The sequence below is a fragment of the Balaenoptera musculus genome, chromosome 2 (assembly GCF_009873245.2).
Source record: "Balaenoptera musculus isolate JJ_BM4_2016_0621 chromosome 2, mBalMus1.pri.v3, whole genome shotgun sequence".
Taxonomy (NCBI): Eukaryota; Metazoa; Chordata; class Mammalia; order Artiodactyla; family Balaenopteridae; genus Balaenoptera; species Balaenoptera musculus.
Genome location: NC_045786.1, coordinates 163606106 through 163626825, shown reverse-complemented (window position 1 = coordinate 163626825; position 20720 = coordinate 163606106). Strand labels below are relative to the sequence as shown.

At 49.0% G+C, this 20720-nt stretch overlaps 1 protein-coding gene across 2 annotated transcripts in view; it reads left to right on the top strand.

The window, feature by feature from the left end:
* The window catches only part of FBLN5 (fibulin 5), an 84677-nt gene extending 64178 nt beyond the window's left edge, over positions 1-20499 (top strand). For both annotated transcript variants that reach the window (XM_036844304.1, XM_036844303.1), the window contains 5 exons: positions 2350-2469; positions 6539-6661; positions 7742-7868; positions 11445-11640; positions 19528-20499. In XM_036844304.1, the coding sequence (XP_036700199.1) occupies positions 2350-2469; positions 6539-6661; positions 7742-7868; positions 11445-11640; positions 19528-19689 (728 nt within the window). In that variant the 3' untranslated portion in view covers positions 19690-20499. The remainder of the gene's footprint in view (positions 1-2349; positions 2470-6538; positions 6662-7741; positions 7869-11444; positions 11641-19527) is intronic.
* Positions 20500-20720: the final 221 nt, after the last annotated feature.

Genomic DNA, 20720 nt, shown 5'->3' with positions numbered 1-20720 from the left:
CGCCTGGCTCCTTTGCTGCTGTGATAAGCGGCTTAGAGCAGATGCAGGCTTCTCTGTGCCAGGGCTGGATGCTCGAGTTGCCAGCCCAGGTTTTCCCCCAGCGCCCACTAAGGAACAGCCACGCGCAGAAGAGCCAAAAGGCCCATGTGTCCTTCAGGGACCGGCCTTTGACAAGGAACAGTTGACACACCTGGCAGTGCCAAGGCCAGCAGCGTGATAAAGCAGCAGGCACGGCATCCAGGCCTGGACACTGGGCACTTGGCCACTGGGATATTGCATCAGCAGGGCCCGCGACAACACAGGATGTTACATACTCCGGCGAGCTTTTGTATTCCTAACACCTCAAGCAAAGAAGAGTGCTTTGCCCTCCCTCTTCAAAGCATTGTCACATTTGTTCATTTCACTGAACTCCAACAATAACCTTATGAGGTAGGCAGGGCAGATGAGGAAATCGAGGCTCAGAAAGGTTAAGCAACTTGGCCAGAGTCACACAGCTAGGTGGTGGCAGAGATGAGTGTAGAACCAAGGGTCCAGCCTTCCTGTCCAGCAAGTCGGAGTGGGATGCGGTCTGCTCCCAAAGGACTCTGAAGGGCATTTGGGCACGTGTGCATGCCAGGGCTGGCAGGAGAGGGCAGCCAGGGCCCCAGGGGGCAGAAGCACAAGCAGCTGAGAGCTGTGAGCGGGTGGGCCGTAAGCTCACTCACCTTGCATGGCCGGCATCCGGCCGGAAGCCGAGGACTGCAGCCCTTAATGCTCATTAGTGCTGTTCTGCCTGAACTTGCACTCGACGGCCTGGCACCACGACATTTTCCTGGCCTCCTGGGTGGACAGCCTCTAGACTCCCACTGGGCACCAGCGGAGACTGGTATCTCACTGGACCCTCCATGCATGGCCATCTGTTTTTTTTTTTCTAAGCCACTTACCTTTTACTCTGAAAGCCCTCAAATCTCTGTTAAGAGTCTTCAGAGGTTAACCTGGACTTTGAAGGGGATAGAAATTCTCTCAGCTGGAACTTTGGTCATTGCCCTATGGAGCGTGGCAGCGGGATGGGGGAGCTCAGCACGGGTCAGCTGATGCCATTGTACAAAGGGGCTCCCTCCTTCCCTCCCCCTTCTCCGAGCTGTGCGGAATGAATCTTGGGTATTGTGGAAAGACCCCTGACTTACGTCCCAGTTTCAACTGTGCCCTTGTTAGCTTGGGGACTTGGGCACATCTCTCAACCTCAAAACAGAGGTAAACATCTTTGTTGATGTATAATTGACGTAAAATGAACTGCACTCTTAAAAGTACATGATTTCACGCACTTTGACTTATGTATACCCCCATGAAACCATCACCAACTCAAGATAATGAATAATCCATCACTCCTTAAAGTTTCCTTGTGCCCCTTTGTGGTCTTCTCCTTATTCTACTGAACTTGTAACATGGGGTGATGGTCCTGAAACAGGGCTGTAAGTATCCCATGAGTGTGAGATCCTTTTGTAATAATCAGTGACATTATTTCTGTCTAACTGTCTTAGTCAGCTCAGGCTGCCATGACAAAATACCATAAGCTGGGTGGCTTAAACAACAGAAATTTATTTTCTCACAGGTGGGGAGGCTGAAAGTCCAAGGTTAAGGTGCCAGCATGGTCGGGTGCTTGTGAGGCTTCTCCTCCTGGCTTGTAGGTGGCCACCTTCCCCCTATGTCTCACATGGCAGAAAGAACAAGAGCGAGCTCTCTGGTGCTTCTTTTTTATAAGGGCATTAATCCCATCATGAGGGCCCCACCCTATGAGTTCATTTAACCTAAATCACCTCCTAAAGGCCCCATCTCCAAATATCATCACATTTGGGGGTGAGGGTTTCAGCATATGAATTTTGGAGGGGACACAATTCAGTCCACAGCAATAATGAATAGAGTTATTATTTAAATTGTCATGATTATTTACCTCTTTACCTGAAACTTCAAAGTCAATGGAGGTGAGGGAAGAGCTAATTGGGGATGAATTCAATCGGTGATGGGAAAGATCAGATGTTGCCTAGAAATTCCTGTTGGTGAGCCTTGGAGAGTGGACTTCTCGAAGGTGTATACGTGTACATGTGTATACATGTATATGATAGTATACATGCCATTTCCACCCTTCCCAGCTTGCAACCCCAGACGGGACGTACAAATGGAGGCCCTGGTTCTTCCGTGAACACTTTGGGGTCTGAGCTGTCCATCTGATTGGTCCTAGATGGAGATCCTTGGTGCCTGTGGATCTGGTCTCCTAGTGGTAGTAATTTTGTTGCTGGTGCATTTTACTGCCTGGTTAGTACAAATGTTCTGTTGTGGGAATGGTCAGTGATGTGCTTTGGTTTTCCACAGACGTGAACGAGTGTACAACTGAGAACCCCTGCATGCAGACCTGCGTCAACACCTATGGCTCTTTCATCTGCCGCTGCGACCCGGGATATGAACTTGAGGATGATGGAGTTCATTGCAGTGGTAATGGGCTTGGCGTTGGAGACTTCCACCTGTATTAGGGGCACAGGGGCGGGGACTTTCTTCACAGGTGTTTCCTCTCATTTCCCAGACACATCTCCAGTTTGGGACATTTTCCAGTGCAGTGGGTCACAACCACACAAAACAGAGATGAGTCACTTCCCAAAAGGTGGAGTGCAGTCCCATGTCCTTGTCATTTGACCCTTAGTGCAAAAATCAGTGGAGCTACCTTTTAGGGTCTGACATGACGTTGAAGAGGAAAAGGAGTTGCCTAATACTGCATGTTGGGTTGAGTTATCTGTCCTCACCCAGCACTGAGTCAAGTCTTGGGCATAGTGCAGATAGTACTAATAGAATAATAGCAGGAATAAGAGCAAGTCTCACAGGGTAGGGTTGGGAGGGGGAGTGTTGAATGAATGAGACTGTGTATGTAAACTATTAAAATCTCTACAATCAGTGCCTAGCTCCAGGCCTGGCACACTGCGAGCATGCAATAACTAGTTTGCAAATCAATTAATGAATGATTGGATGTTGAATGAGTAAAATCTTAATTTGTTGTGAAAACATAGATGGCTCAGTTGACCTTTCGCAAATTCCTTCCAAGCCCAAGAAGCTATGACTCTGCCCAAGCTAGCGTATGGACACTATTATAACTTTCTTAGAAACGTGTAAACTCTTCTTGTAAACTCCTTGAGAATAGAGACAGCATCTTACTCACATTTGTTCCTGTGGCATCCTGCACAGAGCCATGTACAGCTCAACCTTTGCTTAATTTTTCCTTCTTTTCTTTCCCTATTTTTTGTAAATGTTGAATTAAACTCTGTTCCATCCACTTTTAGCATCATCAGGAATTGTAAACGAGCACAGTACAAATTAATGATGCTTCCCTGTATTTTTCAAAATGAGTGGGCCATACCCGAGGGTGTGAAAATCTTTCTGTCCTCCAGAATGGAAAGTTTCCTAATCCTAGGGTTTCATGAATGGGACTTGTGTAATAGCTTCACGTAGGACCGGAGTGTTCTAGGGACAGAATTCTCTGAAACAAATGAGCACTTCTCCCCAGGGCCAGGAAAGCCAGAGCCGAAAGTAGGCAGTTACAGAGAGCCTTAGATCGATTAAATGTCAGTCCCAGAAACAGCCATAAAATACCCTCAGTCATGAAAAGCTACTTTCTTCCTAGATTTCACCGCCCCCCTCCCCTTCCTCCTGCATGGCACTCCTTTGGGGAATCTGGGCCAAGGAACTAAGAGGTGGAAAGCTTGGCCTTATGAGATGGGATTATTCGTTTCTGGAGAACTGTCTGCCCACCCACAGATGGTTACTGGCCTCCTGCGCAGGAGGTATGGGAGAGCGACTGCGGAGTCAGACGGAGCCAAGGTCAAAGTCTGGTTCTCCTGTTTAGTACTTTCCCTGGCCAAGTCACTGCCTGAGCCTCAGTTTCCCCATTTGTTACAAAACAAACCAACAAACAAACACCTTCACAGGGTGCTCATAAAGCTTAAATGAGCTGTGGTAACTGAGTGTCATTATGTGTTAACTTACTTTCTCTAAGTGAAGGTGTAAGGGACTTTTGGCTTTTCAAGAAGCCATCCTTGGTGGTTTGGCAAAGATTTTCAGTTGACTCACTTTAACCAAAATGGCCGTCTTCTCCACGTTCACCACGATGCCCACTTTCTTGTCCACTGCGGGCTTTAGGGCTGGCCCAAGAGTAGGCAGGGATGTTTTCAGGGAGTTTGCTGTCTGTCCCCTCCTACTTACTGCCTTTCTGTGCTGCTTGTTTCACCCCCAGGAACTGTTACCTTCACTGTGTTATCCCAGCTGGTGGGGCCCCTCCGTGCAGCCCCAGACCCTTCCTAGCCGTGTCCCTTAGAGATTTGCTAAGTGAGCTGACCCTGGAAACCATGGTGGGTTCTCATGTGGATGTGTGAAAATGGCCTCATGTGGGCTCCCTGCCAGAACCAGCCTTGTATTTCAGCTTTTGTATTTCAAGTGGAGGATGGAGCCACAGCCCTTAGTAACGTCTGGGGATTGTGCCCGAGATAAACTGAGCGGGTCTGTTAGGTGGAGGTGGGTGCTACCCTCTCCATCTGCACTGGGGCTAGCCCCGCTCAGGAGATTTCCCAACCCTAGGACTACCCAGATCCACCAGTCTGAAGTCCTGAGCATGATTTACATTTAGGGAGACATTATGGCACTGTGCTGACGAGTGTAGGATCTGGAGGGCCTCTGGCTGGGTTCAAATCCCAGCTTTCCTGCTTACTCAGTATGAGGAAATTTAGTTAAGTTACCTAACTTCTGTGAGCCTCCATTTTCTCTCTGTAAGGTGTGGTTAGTAATTGCACCTCCTTCTAGGGCCGAGGTGAGGATTAAATAAAATGAGGCATGTAAAGCATCTAACCCAGGGCTTGATACATAGCGAGCTCTCAGGAAATGACAGGTTTTACCACTGCTTCTACTAAAGGTATGAATGGAATCTACAAGTTTAACAGAAATAAGCAGGACACTCTCTGTTAGGTTGGCTGGAGCCAAGACCAGACTCTCTGAGGCTCCCGGGGAGCGGGAGGTGGGCAGGACAGAGCAGATCTGACTCACTGAGTGTGATTTTTTTTTTTTAACATATTTATTGGAGTATAATTGCTTTACAGTGTTGTGTTAGTTTCTGCTTTATAACAAAGTGAATCAGCTATACATATATCCCCGTATCTCCTCCCTCTTGCGTCTCCCTCCCACCCTCCCTAACACTTAAATTTTCAAATCAGCCTCCCAATTCTGCTGGCTCATAACCTGTCGCCCAAAGGCCCCTGGGAGAAAAGGGAAGGAGTTTTTCCCTCTCGAATGTGAGAGACATCAGGCATGTAACACCTGGAATTATCAGATGGTGGAGAAGTAGCCTCACGTGCGCTGACACCCTCTCTGGGTGATTCCAGAGAGCAATCCGAGGACATGTCACATGGGGAAAACAGAGAAAGCAAGTTTTCGGGAAACAACAAATGAAAGAAAAACATGTTTTCTTTGGCGTGCTTATCGCATGAGGCTCAAATGGGGGCTCTGTTGCCAAACGCTGGGTGTGATGAAGAGTTGGCTTTCCTGGAACGCCCGCTTCTGCATCAGCGGCCGCAGTCTAAAAGTTCAGTGGCTCCCCCTTCACGTCCCCACCTCTGCAGCTGGAGAGCTGGCCCAGCGCCAGGTCCCACGTCCCAGGGATCACCTGAGGCAGGAGGGCCACCCCATGCCGCTCCAGTTTTCTCTTTCAAGGAGGTTTTTGGACACAATGAAGTTGTTTTTGTTTGGTTGGTTTTTTGTTTGCTTTTTTAAAAGACTTTTTTGATGTGGACCATTTCTAAAGGCTTTATTGAATTTGTTACAATATTGCTTCTGTTTTATGTTTTGGTTTTTTGGCCGGGAGGCATGTGGGATCTTAGCTCCCTGACCAGGGATCAAACCCATACCCCCTGCATTGGAAGGCGAAGTCTTAACCACTGGACCACCAGGGAAGTCCCTGAAGTTTTAATATAATTCACACCCCCTGGCCTTCTGGAGATGTCCCTTTTAGTTGTGATTTTAGGAATAATATTGTTTCTCAACTTGCAGGAGATTAGAGGGGAGTTAGCACTGGTAAAGTTGCCCTTTCGGAAGACTGGGGCCAGCGAATGTGTTTAGGTCTGGGGGAAGAGCTCTGCACCCAGAAAACTCCAGCAGGCAAACAAATCTCACCTCCAGAGGTGGAGGGTGGATTCACCTATACAGCAAAAATGAACCAGTGATGAGTAGATGATGTAGCTGAGCCAGAGGCAAAGGGTGTTATAAGCTTGATGGAGACAGATTTCAGCTCCATGTAGGAGAGAATTTTCTAACAATTAGAGCTGTTCAAACATCAGTGGGCAGCCTTGATAGGTAGTGAGCTCCCCATCATCAGAAGTGTTCAAGAAGTGAATTGGCAACTTCTTGGCAGTAAAGCTATCCTATGTGTCAGGAGAGTGTGGAAGCTGGAATAAATAAAGCTGGAATAGCTAAGCTCCCATCCCTGGGTAGTCGGTGATTATAAACAGCAGGTGTAACTTGTCTCCCCCAGATATGGACGAGTGCAGCTTCTCTGAGTTCCTGTGCCAACATGAGTGTGTGAACCAGCCTGGCACATACTTCTGCTCCTGCCCAGCTGGCTACATCCTGCTGGATGACAACCGAAGCTGCCAGGGTAAGGCTGTTCAGAGGGGAGGTGTGAGGTGGGGCTGGCTCGGTGGGGGGTCACCTGGATGCCTTTACCCGGGGAAGGTGGCAGAGGTGAGGGTGTGAGTGGGTGCTGGTGACTCCCAGAGTGGCAGGCTCTGGGCAGGATGCCTGGGCTGGTGCCTTCCTGCCCTGCAATCCATCCTTTGGCCTCAGAAAGGACAAGGCCACTCTTGCTTCTGGAATGAACTCTGGAGATACAGGTGGCTGGTCATGCCTTCCCAGGCAGATCTCTGCGGCCCCTCTGAGGACTGCTCCAGACCCGACCAGGACATCTTATGGCCTGGCCCTGGTCCATGAGCAGGTTTTCTCATGGCCCCTGGAGAGAAGCCTGGTCAGCTTTTCTCTACTGACTTCCTAGAGAATGGATGCTGGAGATACCTCTCACCTCTGACTGCTGTGTCCCTCCAAGGGTCAGGACCCCAGGCTGTGAAAGGGATGGGTCTCCTCCAGATTGGCTGTTTGAGATGATTTCCCTCGCATGCTCCACTCACTGGGGCAAGTGGAGGAGGCTGGTAGCTGAGCAGCAGACTCATTTTCAGCTCCTTGAACCTGCCTAACCCAAACACTAAGCAAGAATTCTCCACACAGCAGTGCCGGGCAGTAGAAATATATTGTGAGCTACAAATGTGAGCCACATATGTAATTTAAAATGTCCTAGTAACATGTCCTAGTCACATTAAAACAGTAAAAAAGAAACAGGTAAAATTAATTTTAAGAACATATTTTATTTATGCAATATATCCAAAATATTACCATTCCACTATGTACTCAATATAAAAATTACTGATAAGATATTTCACATTCTTTGGTTTTACTAAGTTGTCGAAATCTGGTATATAGTTTCCACTTAACAGCACATCTCGGTTTGGACTAGCCACATTTCAAGGGCTCAGTGACCACGTGTGGCCAGTGGCTGCCATATTGGCTAGCATAGCTCTATAGAAAGACCCAGGCAGCCCCCCCCCCCATTCCCACCCATCTGGCCTGTGACCATCACCTTGGAGGTGCTGCCTGGCTTCAGCCTCTCGTCTACCGTGCATTTCAGACATCAACGAGTGTGAGCACAGAAACCACACGTGCATCCTGCAGCAGACTTGCTACAACTTGCAAGGGGGCTTCAAGTGCATTGACCCCATCCGCTGCGAGGAGCCTTATCTGCGGATCAGCGATAAGTAAGTCATGGCTTCCCCTGGGAAATGGGAACATGGTGAGGGGCCTGGTTCAGAAGGCTGCCAGTGTGGTGTAAAGGAGAGTGTACCTCCAGGACATTGGGAGACCTGGCCTAGTGCCTACTACACAACACACACACACACACACACACTGTTCTCTACCACTCCCCCACTCATGCCAGAGCTATATGAAGATTTTCTAGAAAGCTAACCAAAAGGAGAGGCAGGGTTCATGAACCTCCTTTTCTCTTTAGTGACTTTGTTCTGGATACACAGGGTCTTTTAGAGCTGGACTTCTCAAAGGTCACGTGCACAGGAGCCACCCAGGATCTTGTTAGCAGGCAGATTCTGATTCTGTGGGCCTGGGGTGATGCGAGACTCAGCCTTGCAGACAAAGCCCCCAGGTGAAACGGATGCTTCCAGTCTCCCTGGACCTTGCTGGGAGTAGTGAGGGGTTAGAGAGGTCGCTAGAGAGTTCTCAATAACCGAGGTTACCTAGCTTGCTCTAATCAAGTTTTTGATGTCACAATAATGATTTTTAAAATTTATTTATTTATTTTTGGTTGAGTTGGGTTTTTGTTGCTGCGCGTGGGCTTTCTCTAGTGGCGGTGCGCGGGCTTCTCATTGCGGTGGCTTCTCTTGTTGCAGAGCACGGGCTCTAGGCACGCGGGCTTCAGTAGTTGCAGCACACAGGCTCAGTAGTTGTGGCACATGGGCTCAGTAGTTGTGGCTCGCAGGCTCTAGAACGCAGGCTCAGTAGTTGTGGCACATGGGCTTAGTTGCTCTGCGGCCTCTGGGATCTTCCTGGACCAGGGATCAAACCTGCATTGGCAGGTGGATTCTTAACCACTGCACCACCAGGGAAGTCCCACAACAGTGATTTTACAAAGTCACCAGATGGCAAATATTAGCGTTGAGGAGAGAACTAAATTGAAGACAACCTCTACAAGGTGAATGCCCTAGGACAGTGTTTTTCTGCCCCTGGTGTATTAGGAATTCCTTTTCCTTCTCTTTAGCTCCTATTTAACCATCTGAGTTCCTCCTCAGCCCACGTGCACGTGCGTGCACACACACACACACACTCACATGCACACATGCAGGGGTGTCTTCTGCCCTTCTCTCTTCCAGTCAAATGCCCTGAGCATCGCCCAGCCCTCCCACTGGAGATAAAGAGATGAATGGACATGCCTATCATTCATGCCCTCTAGGGATGCAGTTTCCAAGAGAAATCCACAGATTACCAGTGTGCTTCCTGCTCTGATCAAAAGCTGGACAGAAGAGGACAAAGCAGGGACAGGCTGGTCCCTTAGAGACGTCTTCACTTGTTGCTAAGAGCTGTGCTTCTAAGTAGCCTTTAGAATAGGGTTCTTTGATTTCTGGTTCCAGGGCCCTTTGGAGCAGAGCAGAGCTTCAGGCTGCCCTCATCAGCTCCCATTCCTGGTTCTCCCTGGGTTTCTCCAGGCCACTCTTGTCTGTGGTGGGGACCTGACCCGGTGCAGCTTGCAGCACTGAGCTGGTGTTACTGGCGAGGTCCCCAACTAGCCACTGAGAACCCTGGGAGACTCCCTGTCTCCAGGCCCCATTCCAGTTTCACTCCAGCCACCCCCATCCAGCTCATTTCCTCGTTCAGGTGTCCTGCACTCCTGCCAACCTGAACAGGACCTGCTCTCACCTTCACCCATGCCCCAGAATGTCCAGCCTTCTGGCTTCCATGCGCACATTTTCTGTCATATGGAAGGCATTCCTGCCATTGCCACATGGACAGATTTGCCCCATCTTTCAGATCTGAGCTCCAGTGTCACCTCTCCCAGCTATCTGTGATCCTCTTCAGCTAGGAGCCATCTCTCCCTCCTCCAAGCTTCTTTTAGGAAACAATTCTTTTCTGTGTAACATGTGACATTTTAATGTGGCCATTTTGGCACCCGGGACATTTTGACTTGGATATTTTGATGGAGCCTTAAAAAACAAAACTTTAAAAATTCTTTTTATACATTCGCTTATGAAATGTTAGTTGAGCTCCTGTTCTGTGCCACATCTGCTCCCAGGTGCTGTGGTGTTTGCTCTTATGCTAGTGGAGGAGAAGACAGTAAACAAATTGTCATATAATCAATCCATGATCATAGAGGGTAATAGGGGCTGTGAACAGGAAGAACAGAAATGTACAAAATGAAAGAGTAGGCTGGACCTGGTCTACCCTGGGGAATCCGAAAGCCCCTCCGAGGAAATGACCCTTGGGCTGGAATGGAAAGGTGAGTCGATGTTAACAGAGGTGGATGAGCAAAGGGAACAGTGTGTGCAAAGACTGTGAGACAAGAGCGACCTTGATGTCTTCAGGGACCAGAAGAAACTGCAGCCTCGTGAATGACATGGACGGTGACCCAAGAGGAGGTTAGAGAAACTGACAGAGACCAGACCCCATGAGGTTTTAGAGGCTAAAATGGGTGTTTCGTTTTTGTCCAAGTTGCGATGGGTGCCACTGTAGAACCTTGAAGTAGGATAGAGACATAATCTGATTTATGTTCCACAAGGGGCACCCTGCCTGTGGTGTAATAGATTGGAGTGGGGGCGCCCTCTACTCCATCACAGGAGGCCGTCACAGAGGTCCAAGTGAGACAGTGAGTGAGACAGTGCACTGACAGTGGAGATGGAGTGGTTGGATTTGGACTACATTTTAGAAGTAGAACTGCTAGGTTTTGAAGACAGATTGGAAGTTAGGGAAAGTGACAGAAGCACAGCAAGGCTTACTCCCAGTTTTGGCCACCAAGGCATAGATCAACAGATGTTCTCATCTTGTTATGCACTCTGACCCCCTAGGGGGAGTCTCAGGGATGAGGTGAGAGATGGGGGTGCTTACGGATAAATCAAGGGGTGTCTATAACAGGCATACCTTGGTAATGAGTCAACTTCATACTATGATAATGCTATTACTAGTGTTTCAAATTAGATGCTTTGTATTAGAGATATTTGCGTCTGTGATTTATTTCGCCTGTTAGAGAGTGAATTTAAGATCAGGATCTTATTTATTGTTGCAATTAATATCCTAACATCTTAAAGTCATGTCCTAATGTTGTATCTTATACATAGTGAGTTCTGAGTGCTTGTTTAGAGAAAGAAAATATTGAATTATATTCCACACAGACTGGGGTAAGTGCAGTAGAAAATGTAGACGGACCACTCAAGACCTGTCAGTCTAATGTACTTCTCACTTTTAAATTTCTCAATGAGTATGCAGGCTGGGGAAGTGAAGGCCTATGCAGCACATTTTTCTGACTAAATATGTGACAAATGTGAAGTGCATTAGAGATGTCCCCAGTGTTCTGAAAACCAGACATCTCAGGTTTATGCCTCTAGTAGCAAGAATAGCTGACTGGCCAGAACAGGCCATTCTCTAGGAAACAGGAGCTCACCTACATGCTAGAGAGTTTTTAGACGGAGCCGGAGTAGAGAGCTTCTACAGTTACAGCATTTGGATGGTAAAAATGCGGTGGCCTCCTTTTCAGTGTTTTAAACAAGGAAGTAGGTACATCCAGCATCTGGAAAGGATTTCCCGAGTTCTCACATGATTTCCCTTTCCGACAGCCGCTGTATGTGTCCCGCTGAGAATCCTGGCTGCAGAGACCAGCCCTTCACCATCTTGTACCGGGATATGGACGTGGTGTCTGGACGCTCTGTTCCTGCTGATATCTTCCAAATGCAAGCAACGACCCGCTACCCTGGGGCTTATTACATTTTCCAGATCAAGTCTGGGAATGAGGGCAGAGAATTCTATATGCGGGTAAGAGGGGGTGCTGAGTGATGGTCACCATCTTCAACAAGGTGTTCTGTTGTCTAGCCTGGAGCATGCTTCTAGAAATAGGCCAGAGTGGAGCCAGGAGGGGCAGGTGTAAAGACAGGAGAGGGAAGTGAATGCGAGTCAGGACTCCAATGTCCTGGTTCCTCTCACTTTCTGTGTGGTCTTGCGAAAGTTGCTTCTCCTCTGTGAGCCTCAGAATCCTCAACTGCAATGAGAAATCAGGCCAAGATGCAATTGTAGGTCTCTTTCCTCCTGAATTCTTCTTTTTTTTTTTTAACCATTAAAAAAAAATTGTAGTATAGTTGATTTACAATGTTGTGTTAGTTTCAGGTGTACAGCAAAGTGATTCAGTTATATTTATATAGATATATCTATACCCGTATCTGTATCTATCTACATATGTATATTCTTCTTCAGATTCCTCCTGCAATCCTGTGGGAGAGGAATTCACATATCCATTTTTTCCATCCACTCATTTGACAAATACTCATCAAGTACCTACTATGGACTTCTAGAAACTAGAAGGACTTCTAGTGAACAAAACAGTCCTGAATCCCTGCCCTCATGGCACATACATGGCAGTGAACTTAAAGGCATTCCTCACAGAAGTGGGCTCTAACCTGCGTTGTCCAACACAGTAGCTGCGTGGCTCTTTAAACTAATGAAAATGAAGTAAAATTAAAAATTAGGTTCTTCTGTTGCACTATCCACATTTCAAGGGCTCAGTAGCCACATGTGGCTGCTGTATTAGCTCAGATATAGAATAATTCTGTCATCATAGAAAGTTTGATTGGACAGCACCAGCTTATCCGTATCGGGAAAAAAATTTAGAGCACACATCCTAAAATATATTTACTTCTTTCTAAATTACATACACCCAATACTGTACCATTTCTATTATTGAGTTTCATCTCCTGCAACCTCCGGGGTGATCACCTGTCTTTAGAGCCCCCTGGCTTAGAGTGATGTTTTTCACATTTCAGTGTGAATTTGGGTACTTGTTGAAAAAATGAATTCCAGAGCGTCCTCTCTAGAGAATCTATTTCAGAAGATGGTGGCTAAGGCCTAGTGTATCAGTTTCCAGTGGCTGCTGTAACAGATTGCCATTAACTTGGTGGCTTAAGACAACAGAAATTTATTCTGGAAGCCAAAAGTCTGAAATCATTTTCACTGCCCTGAAATCAAGATGTCAGCAGGGCCATGCTCCTTCTGGAGGCTCCAGGGGAGAATCCATTCCTTATCTCTTCCAGTTTCTGGTGACTGCCAGCATTTCTTGGCTTGTGACCACATCACTCCAATCTCTGCATCCGTTGTCACATTGTGACTGAGCCTCCTCCTCTTCTGTGGGTATCAAATCTCCCTCTGTCTCTTCGAATTGACACGTGATTGGATTTAGGGCCTATCCAGGTAATCCAGGATAATCTCCCCATGTCCAGATCCTTAACTTAATCATGTCTGCAAAGATCCCTTTTCCTTATAAGGTAACATTTACAGGTTCCAGGGATTAAGACCTGATAATTTTGGGGGCCATGATTCAGCCTAGGAATCTGCATTACTAACGAATACAGTATGTGGTCTTCCGGGGTCCCTGTGGGGCATTAGACTCAGAAGTTTACACACTTTCATGGGACACAGCCCACTGGCCTGTGAGGGAACCACATACCTGAGCTCTTTCCCTGCCCTCTCCCCAGCCCTTGGCAGAATCTTCCAGTCCTTACCTCTGGTGCTGGGACTGTCTGAAAACAGAGAGGTCTCAGAAGCAGGATTAGAACAGATTAGAAAAGGCCCCAGGAGTTGGTATCGGGCCTGTTTCCTCACTAATACGTTTTTGGCAAGACCCTAACAGGGCTGGGTCATGTGTGATAACACACCTGCAGACCCAGCCTCTGTAGATCAGTGTAGTGAGGTCAAGGGCTTTGGAAGAAGTTGGAATGAGTTGAGGGTAGGGGAACTTCTCAAGATGAAAAAGTTGAGCTGTGCCTCTGTCAGTCCTTTCTCCAAACCCGTAAGCCATGGCCACCAGCACAGCCCACCTGCCTGAGCCTCTGGGGGCTTTCCACCCCCCAATGCACCCCCACACACCCCCCCCTCAAGCATAATCCTAGCCCACCAGGATTCTCCAATCTGGCCTCTGTCATCTGTACAGACACAGTGGGTCCCAATCACAGGGCACAGAGATGCCCCTCTTGGGGATTTAAAATACCATCACCCACATTACCTGCTTCAGGTTACCCCCGCCCCCCCAGCAGAAGAGAAGATCTGCAGGAAGCGGCCTTGTCTTGGCAAGATTTCACTCCCAGGTCACCACCTCCTAAAATCCCCTAGACCCAAATGTTCCCTGTGAGGCTGACTTGTAAGAGCTACCCCACAATGGTGGGGGCAGGTGGGAGGGGTGGGAAGAAGATTGTCTTCTTCTACAGGTGGAGTGAACACGTGGGAGGGCCCCTTCCTGGGAGCTTCCTCTAGTGCCTAGATTGTCACAGCGACTAGGGGACCCTTGAAACTCACAAAACTTTGAGCTGTATGTGGTTTGCTCTCTCTCTGAGAACATTGAGAAGAGCCCTAATTCTTTAGTATTTATTCAGATGAGGATGTCAGGACATGAAGGGGATGAGGGAACATAGACCTGCCCTGGGAATGGCTGAAGGAACTTAGGGATGGGGAGGTGGATCCTGGCTGGAAAGATCTCGAAGCCTGCCCCTGGGAAGAGAAAACAGGCTCGGTGTAGGGGCCCTGTGAAGCCACAGGGCATGGGGCCAGGAAGACAGAAATCTGTTGGAGGAAGCAGGGCTTTCCCTTTCCAAGCTGTGCAAAGCTGCAGTGCCCTCCTCAGGAGGCCCCACGGAGTCATTCCAATGTCGGCTCTGGAGACAGGCTGACCTGCCTCGTTTGCATTCTATAACTTACCAACCGTATGACCTTGGGCAGGTTACCTAACTTCTCTGAGCCTCAGTTTCCTCATCTGTAAAGAGGGGATAATGACAGTATCTACTTTAGGATTGGATGAGATCATCTACTTAGCGCAGTGCCTGGAGCACAGAACGGCTGTTTTTATCAAACCAGCAGGATGGAACATTCAATAACTTTCTTTTTCTCACTCTGCGGTCTTGAACCTGCACACACCTGGATGAGCTCTCAGGTGGGTCCCATCAGATTCGCAGGCACTTTCAGTTCCTATTGAATTGTCTTTTTTCCCATATCAGAAGTCCCAGCTGCTTTACGTGGAAACTTCAACTGCCCAGTCTCTCCTTCAGTGTAAAGTTCCAGCCCCGCCACCCCCCTGCCCCCCTGCCAGCTTGGCCTCTGTACTGCCTTCCTCTTCCCCTCCCCCCACTGACTGTGCTGCCCTGGCTCCTCCTCCAGGGTTTGGGGATACAGATGGTGGAAGGGGAGTGGTTAGGAGGGATGGGGTCTTACTCGATTGTTGCCATTGTAGGCAGGCCTTCTTGCTCTCTCTGGGGCAGAGCCCAAATGCTCTTGCTTTCATGGGATGCTTTGTGGGTTCTTTGGAGATTTCCCTGAGGACTGACTTTGCAGTGACCATTCCCAGATGTGGGCGAGGGCCTCTAGTTGGCCGCTTGTCACCGCAAACCTCTCTCTCAGAAAGTCTGTGTGTGTGGGTGTTGCCTCACCCTGGCGGGCAGACCTTACACTGGGCCTTCAGGACACCCGCAGCCAGCTCCCCTGCAGCCCCGTCTCCTCCCCGTGGTGCAGGGCAGCTCTGGGGCTCTCTTCCCTAGACTTCTCCAGGAAAGTCCAGTGCTGCTCTCTGCTTCCTTTCATGTCAAGGGACCCACAGTGAAAGCCCCTCTTGCTTGATTTTGGGGCTGGTAAGTGTGTGTTTAATACACTTACATCGTATAACAACAGCAACAGGAACTACACAGACAGCACTGGCAGCAAATCCTGTACGGTGTGGACATACGCCAAGTACTTTCCATGTGTCACTCCTTTCATCTTCACCACAATCCTGTGCTCTGGGGCCTGCTTGACCTTCCCGACTTTACAGATGAGAGCGCTGAGGCACAGAGAGGCGAAGTAACTTGCCGGATCTCACAGCTCGGAAGCCGCAGAGCAGGATTCGAACCCAGGCAGTCTGCCACCAGTATCTGTACATACTCTCACATTTCTCTTTAGGATGCAGGGTATTTTCACCTACTTTTCTAGCTTTGGGGTCTCAGCCGAGATTGAGATAACAAGAAAAGTCTACCTTAACATCTAATCACAATAGAAAGTGTCCAATAAGCATTAGTTACGATTGTATCGATAGCGTCGTTTCTGCTGCTGCTGCTACTGCTGTTAAGAGTTTGTGGGCTGCTGGGCCCTGGGGAGGTCAGAGATGCTCAAGGGACTGGAGCACCCCGTGAGGGGTGGGGCTTGATGGCTCTTCAGGCTCTGCCACCCTGAGAGTCACTGACTGTATTACGAGCACCTGGGAAGAGCTTCATTTTACACAGCAGGCAAGCCACATGCATACCAACCCACACATGCATGCACAGGCATACACACACACACACACAGGTATGCACAGCCACACCCACCAAATGCACACTCACTCATGCACACACACACTCACATGCACACACTTGCTTGTATGCATAGGTACAGGTATGCACACGTGTGCACACACTCACGTGCACACAAATGCACAGGTGCATACACAGGCGCACATCCCTTTCATGAGCCCCGTTGGCAATCTGTCTCACACTGAGCCCTGGACGGAGGACTGGTGATTGGCTTTGGCCAGGTGACTTAGGGACACAAGTAGGGCCAGAAGAAGGAGCACGGTCACAGGGTACAGACTGTGGCCAAGTGCATGGGGATCACGTGGCCGGGCCAAGGGAAGCTGACTTGCTGTGGCCCAGCTGCTTGCCCCGTGTCAGACAATGCCATCCCGCGAGTTGACTCAGAACAGACCCGAGCGTGTGTAGGAGCAGGGCCACGAAGACAGACAGCCAGACAGCGGGTGGGCTGTTTGCAAGCTACTCCCATGCAGGCAGTTTCACAGGCATTCAGTCACTCACTCCTTCTTCTGTCATGGAGGTTAATTCAGCACCGCTGCATATGCAGCTCTGAGTCAGGCATTGAGAGTGTAGGGACAAACAGGATGTGCCTCTGCCCCCAGGAATCCACACTATGGTAGGGAGGGGAAAACAACCAGGCGAACATTTACAGTGCAAAGGAGTGATTCTCAACTAGAGTAAGTGCCATGGGACGTCAGGAAATTGAGAGATACTTGAGACCTTATCGTACAGCTTCGTGGCTAGAAGCTTGATTTTTGGAGTCAGATGCTCTAGTACCATGTGCTAGTGTACTTAACCTACTTACTTTGTAGGGTTATGAGGATTAAATAAGGGATGTATGCAAGGTCATAACCAAATGCCTAGTATCAACCACCATCACCGTCACCATCATCATTTTGTACCAGTGACCACCAAGTCCACCAATGACGAGAGCCTCTTGGGAGGCCTATTTCATTAATGCCCTGGCTCTGCCCTAAAAGCCCAGTGAGGAGTGGAGATGTCGGTCCTTAGCTCTCTTGGCAGGCACTTGAGTCCTCCGTGTGCTTGTGGGCAGGTCTTTCTCAGGCTGCTGTAGATCTGACCCTGGTGGGGATCAGACTGTCTGAGCTCTAAGATTACTTCCAAATAGGAGAGGCAACGATGCTCTCACACTCTGGAGACATTTACAAGGACAGAAAGGGATAACTGGGAAGTTTCCAGCTGTTCCATTCCCCGTCCCAGCCTCTGCAGCTCTCCCTCCAGGGGCCTGCCGTCAGCTCAGGGTCCTCAGCTCCTGGCCTTTGTTCATGCAAACAGTGAAAGCTGGTGAGATATTTGTATATGTAAATGTCCTGGGCATTTCCCTGTTTGGCTGTACCCTCTGAAGTCCTGGCCCAGGGCTCCAAGGTTTTGCAAGAGTTGACAAGGAAGTGCTAGCGATCCTCTGCATGAGAGGGTGTCAATTGCGCAGATGCTGACGGGAATGGAGGGAGCTGATGCCAAGAGGAAATGGCCTGGCTGTAAAGCTGCTGATAGCCCAGAGGACAGGGGAGGTCCCACCCCCTGGGTGGCACCTGTCTGCCTGCCCCGCCCTTGTCCTACCTGTGGCAGCTCTTGAGGACGTCCAGAACTTTATGGGGAGCCCTCCCTTCAAGGAGACAGATAAGATGCCTGGTGTGGCTTTAAACAAGCCAAGTTTCTTGATTTTGCGGAGCTTGTTGCTTTCAGTTTCTGGGCACAGCATTGGACTCTGCAGCTTGTAGGAAGTGATTATCCAGCATGCCCTGTTCCCTTGTGCTCTTTCCTTTCCAGGGACCCACTCTCTGGCCGTTACACTGACCCCCGAGCATCTGTCCTTCAGGGCAGTGCTAGGAAGAAGTAAAACACACATCAGTCTTTTCTGATAATTGTTGTGCAGTAAAAAAGGACTGGGGTTTGGGGTCAGACAAAAGCCCCGGAATGGTATCCCTTGTCTCTGCCCCTGACTGGTCTAGTGACCCTAAGCAGTGACTTAACTCATGGCGCCTCAGTTCACAAGGAACAGTGAAAAAAAGAAATAATGAGACATATCTTTAGTATGGCAGTTAGGTTCCCCAGCCTGGGTCCTGTGCTTTTAGATGAGCACCTTTCAATTGTTAATGTCCCATGAATCACCTGCAGATTGTGTTAAGCTCCAGATTCTGGCTCAGTAGGTCCTAGGGGGGCCTGGGAGCCTGCATTTCTCATAAGCACCCTGTTGATGCTGACGCTGCTGGTCCAGGGACCACACTTTGAGTAGCCAGGACTCTCAGAGCTTTTACGGGGATTAAATAAGCACATACACATAAAAGTGGCCGGAAGAGCGCCTCACACATGGCGGAAGCTCAATTATGTCAGTCCTCTCTCCTTACCTCCTTGAAAGCTTTAGAAAAAGATTCAGAGGAGGAAGAAAGCTCACATGAAGTTATCAGGACCACAGCGATAGGGTCACAGAGTGGTGAAGCTGTAGGTGAGTGCAGAGTGCCCAGCCGGGACCTGCAGCAGGGGCTCCGCTCAGAACCACCTGGAGGCTGGTAAACAAGTCACACTTCTCCAGGCATCATCAAAAAATCCACTGAAGCAGAAAATCTTGGAATTGGCCCCTGGAATTGTTAGTTTAAAAAGTGTCCCAGGTGCTTTGGAGCTGTTTACTCGGGAACTACTGATCTGGTACAAACCCTCATTTTAGAGAGGAGGCACAGAGACGTGAAGTGACAGCCCTGAGTCACGTAGTTAGTTTGGACAATTATTCATTCTTTCACTCAAGATACAGTCACTGAACACTTACCACATGCTAGACACCGTGCTGGGTGCTGGGTGGGGGGGGTTCAGGGGTGGAAAACCTGCCCCCGGTCCTTGCTCTTACAGAGTTCGTAGTCTAGTGTGGACCAAGTAAATAGGGTGGACGATGGCACACGGTAACGAATACCTTCCTTCCTGGGCGAAGTAGAGGGTGCCCTGGCAGAGGGTCATAGGGACCTGAATTAGACTGGGGAAAGCACAGAAGCTCCTCCGAGGAGGTGATAGTTCAGGTGAGACCTGAAGGGCCAGCAGGGAGAGCACGGGCCAGGAGGAGCACGCTCAAAGGCGCGGGGAGAGCATGGCATTGAGGAGTGGCTGTCCGCCAGCAGTGGGCAAGGAGGAGCACCCCGACTGGGGCTGCAGAGGCCGGCTGTGGCCAGACCGCCTGGCCTTCTGCTTTGGTGACTGTCCCAGGGGCCACGTCTCCTGACGGACAGCTTTCCTCACCCTCTCTGCCGTTGTTCAACAGCTTCTGGGGTCAAGCTCACCCTGGTTCCTTAAGCCAGTCAGACTTTTCTCTAACTGGTATCCCCGGTTCCGTCCACAGCAAACAGGCCCCATCAGTGCCACCCTGGTGATGACACGCCCCATCAAAGGGCCCCGGGACGTACAGCTGGACTTGGAAATGATCACTGTCAACACCGTCATCAACTTCAGAGGCAGCTCCGTGATCCGACTGCGGATATACGTGTCTCAGTACCCATTCTGAGCCCTGGGCTGGAGCCTCTGACACTGCCTCTCAACAGCACCAAGGGACAGGAGAAGCGAAGAAACCAGAGAGAGAATGAGAGCGAGAAAGACGTGACGCCCTTCCTGCTGAATGTCTCCTGGGGAGTCAGCCCCGAGTCCCGACCACGCCTGTATTATTATAAACCCCCGTCACTTTGAAGGACATGCTTCCCCAGTTGCTATGACACAGTTATCAAAAAGCTTTATCATTGGCACCCTAACCTGAGATCGACGGTGATTTTTCAAGGCCTTCAGTTTATTTCCCTATTTTTCAAAGAAAATAGATTAGGTTGGCTGGGGTCTGAGTCCACGTTCAAAAACTGTGAACCGCTTCCTCTCACCTCCTCCAGGCCTTCTTTCTATCTCTCGCTGATTGCTTCTTTGCCGAGGCCCAGAATGCTCCTGGGGGTGCTGGGTGTAGCTAGCTTGCGTCTTGCATGTACAGAGAAGGCTATGGAAAGAAACCACAGCAGGATCTAAGGGTTTTTAAAGAGTCTATTTCAAAGCCATGTCTGGTATTTTCAGCCATAAAAGAAGTTTTAGTTGTCCTTAAATCTGTATAACTGTTTAATCTTTTCTTGTTCATTTGAGTATTTTTTTTTTAATCTGCGGTAGAATTCCTTCAAAAGACCTTAAGGCACATGTTATGTTCTGTCTTCCCAAACCCAGTCTCCTCTCCATTTTAGCCCAGCGTTTTCTTTGAGGACCCCTTCATCATGCTTTTTTAAGAATTTTTACACAACTGGGTTGGAAGGCAGAGGTCTCCAAACTGATTAAATATTTGAAGAGATCTTGTGTTTGGTTCATTCTGACATCGTAGATGATTCAGCCTTTGGGGTTGGTTCTCGTTCTCTTTAGTTTATTGTGTACTGGCTTGAAAAGCTCTCCGGAGAGTGAGATCATCGTTAACAACATGATAAGGAGTGAGGGTGGGGAGAGAAATGGTGGTGGAGGAGGGAGGGGAATGCATCAAGCCTGAATCTTATTCCGTTCAATTGGAAGACAACAAAC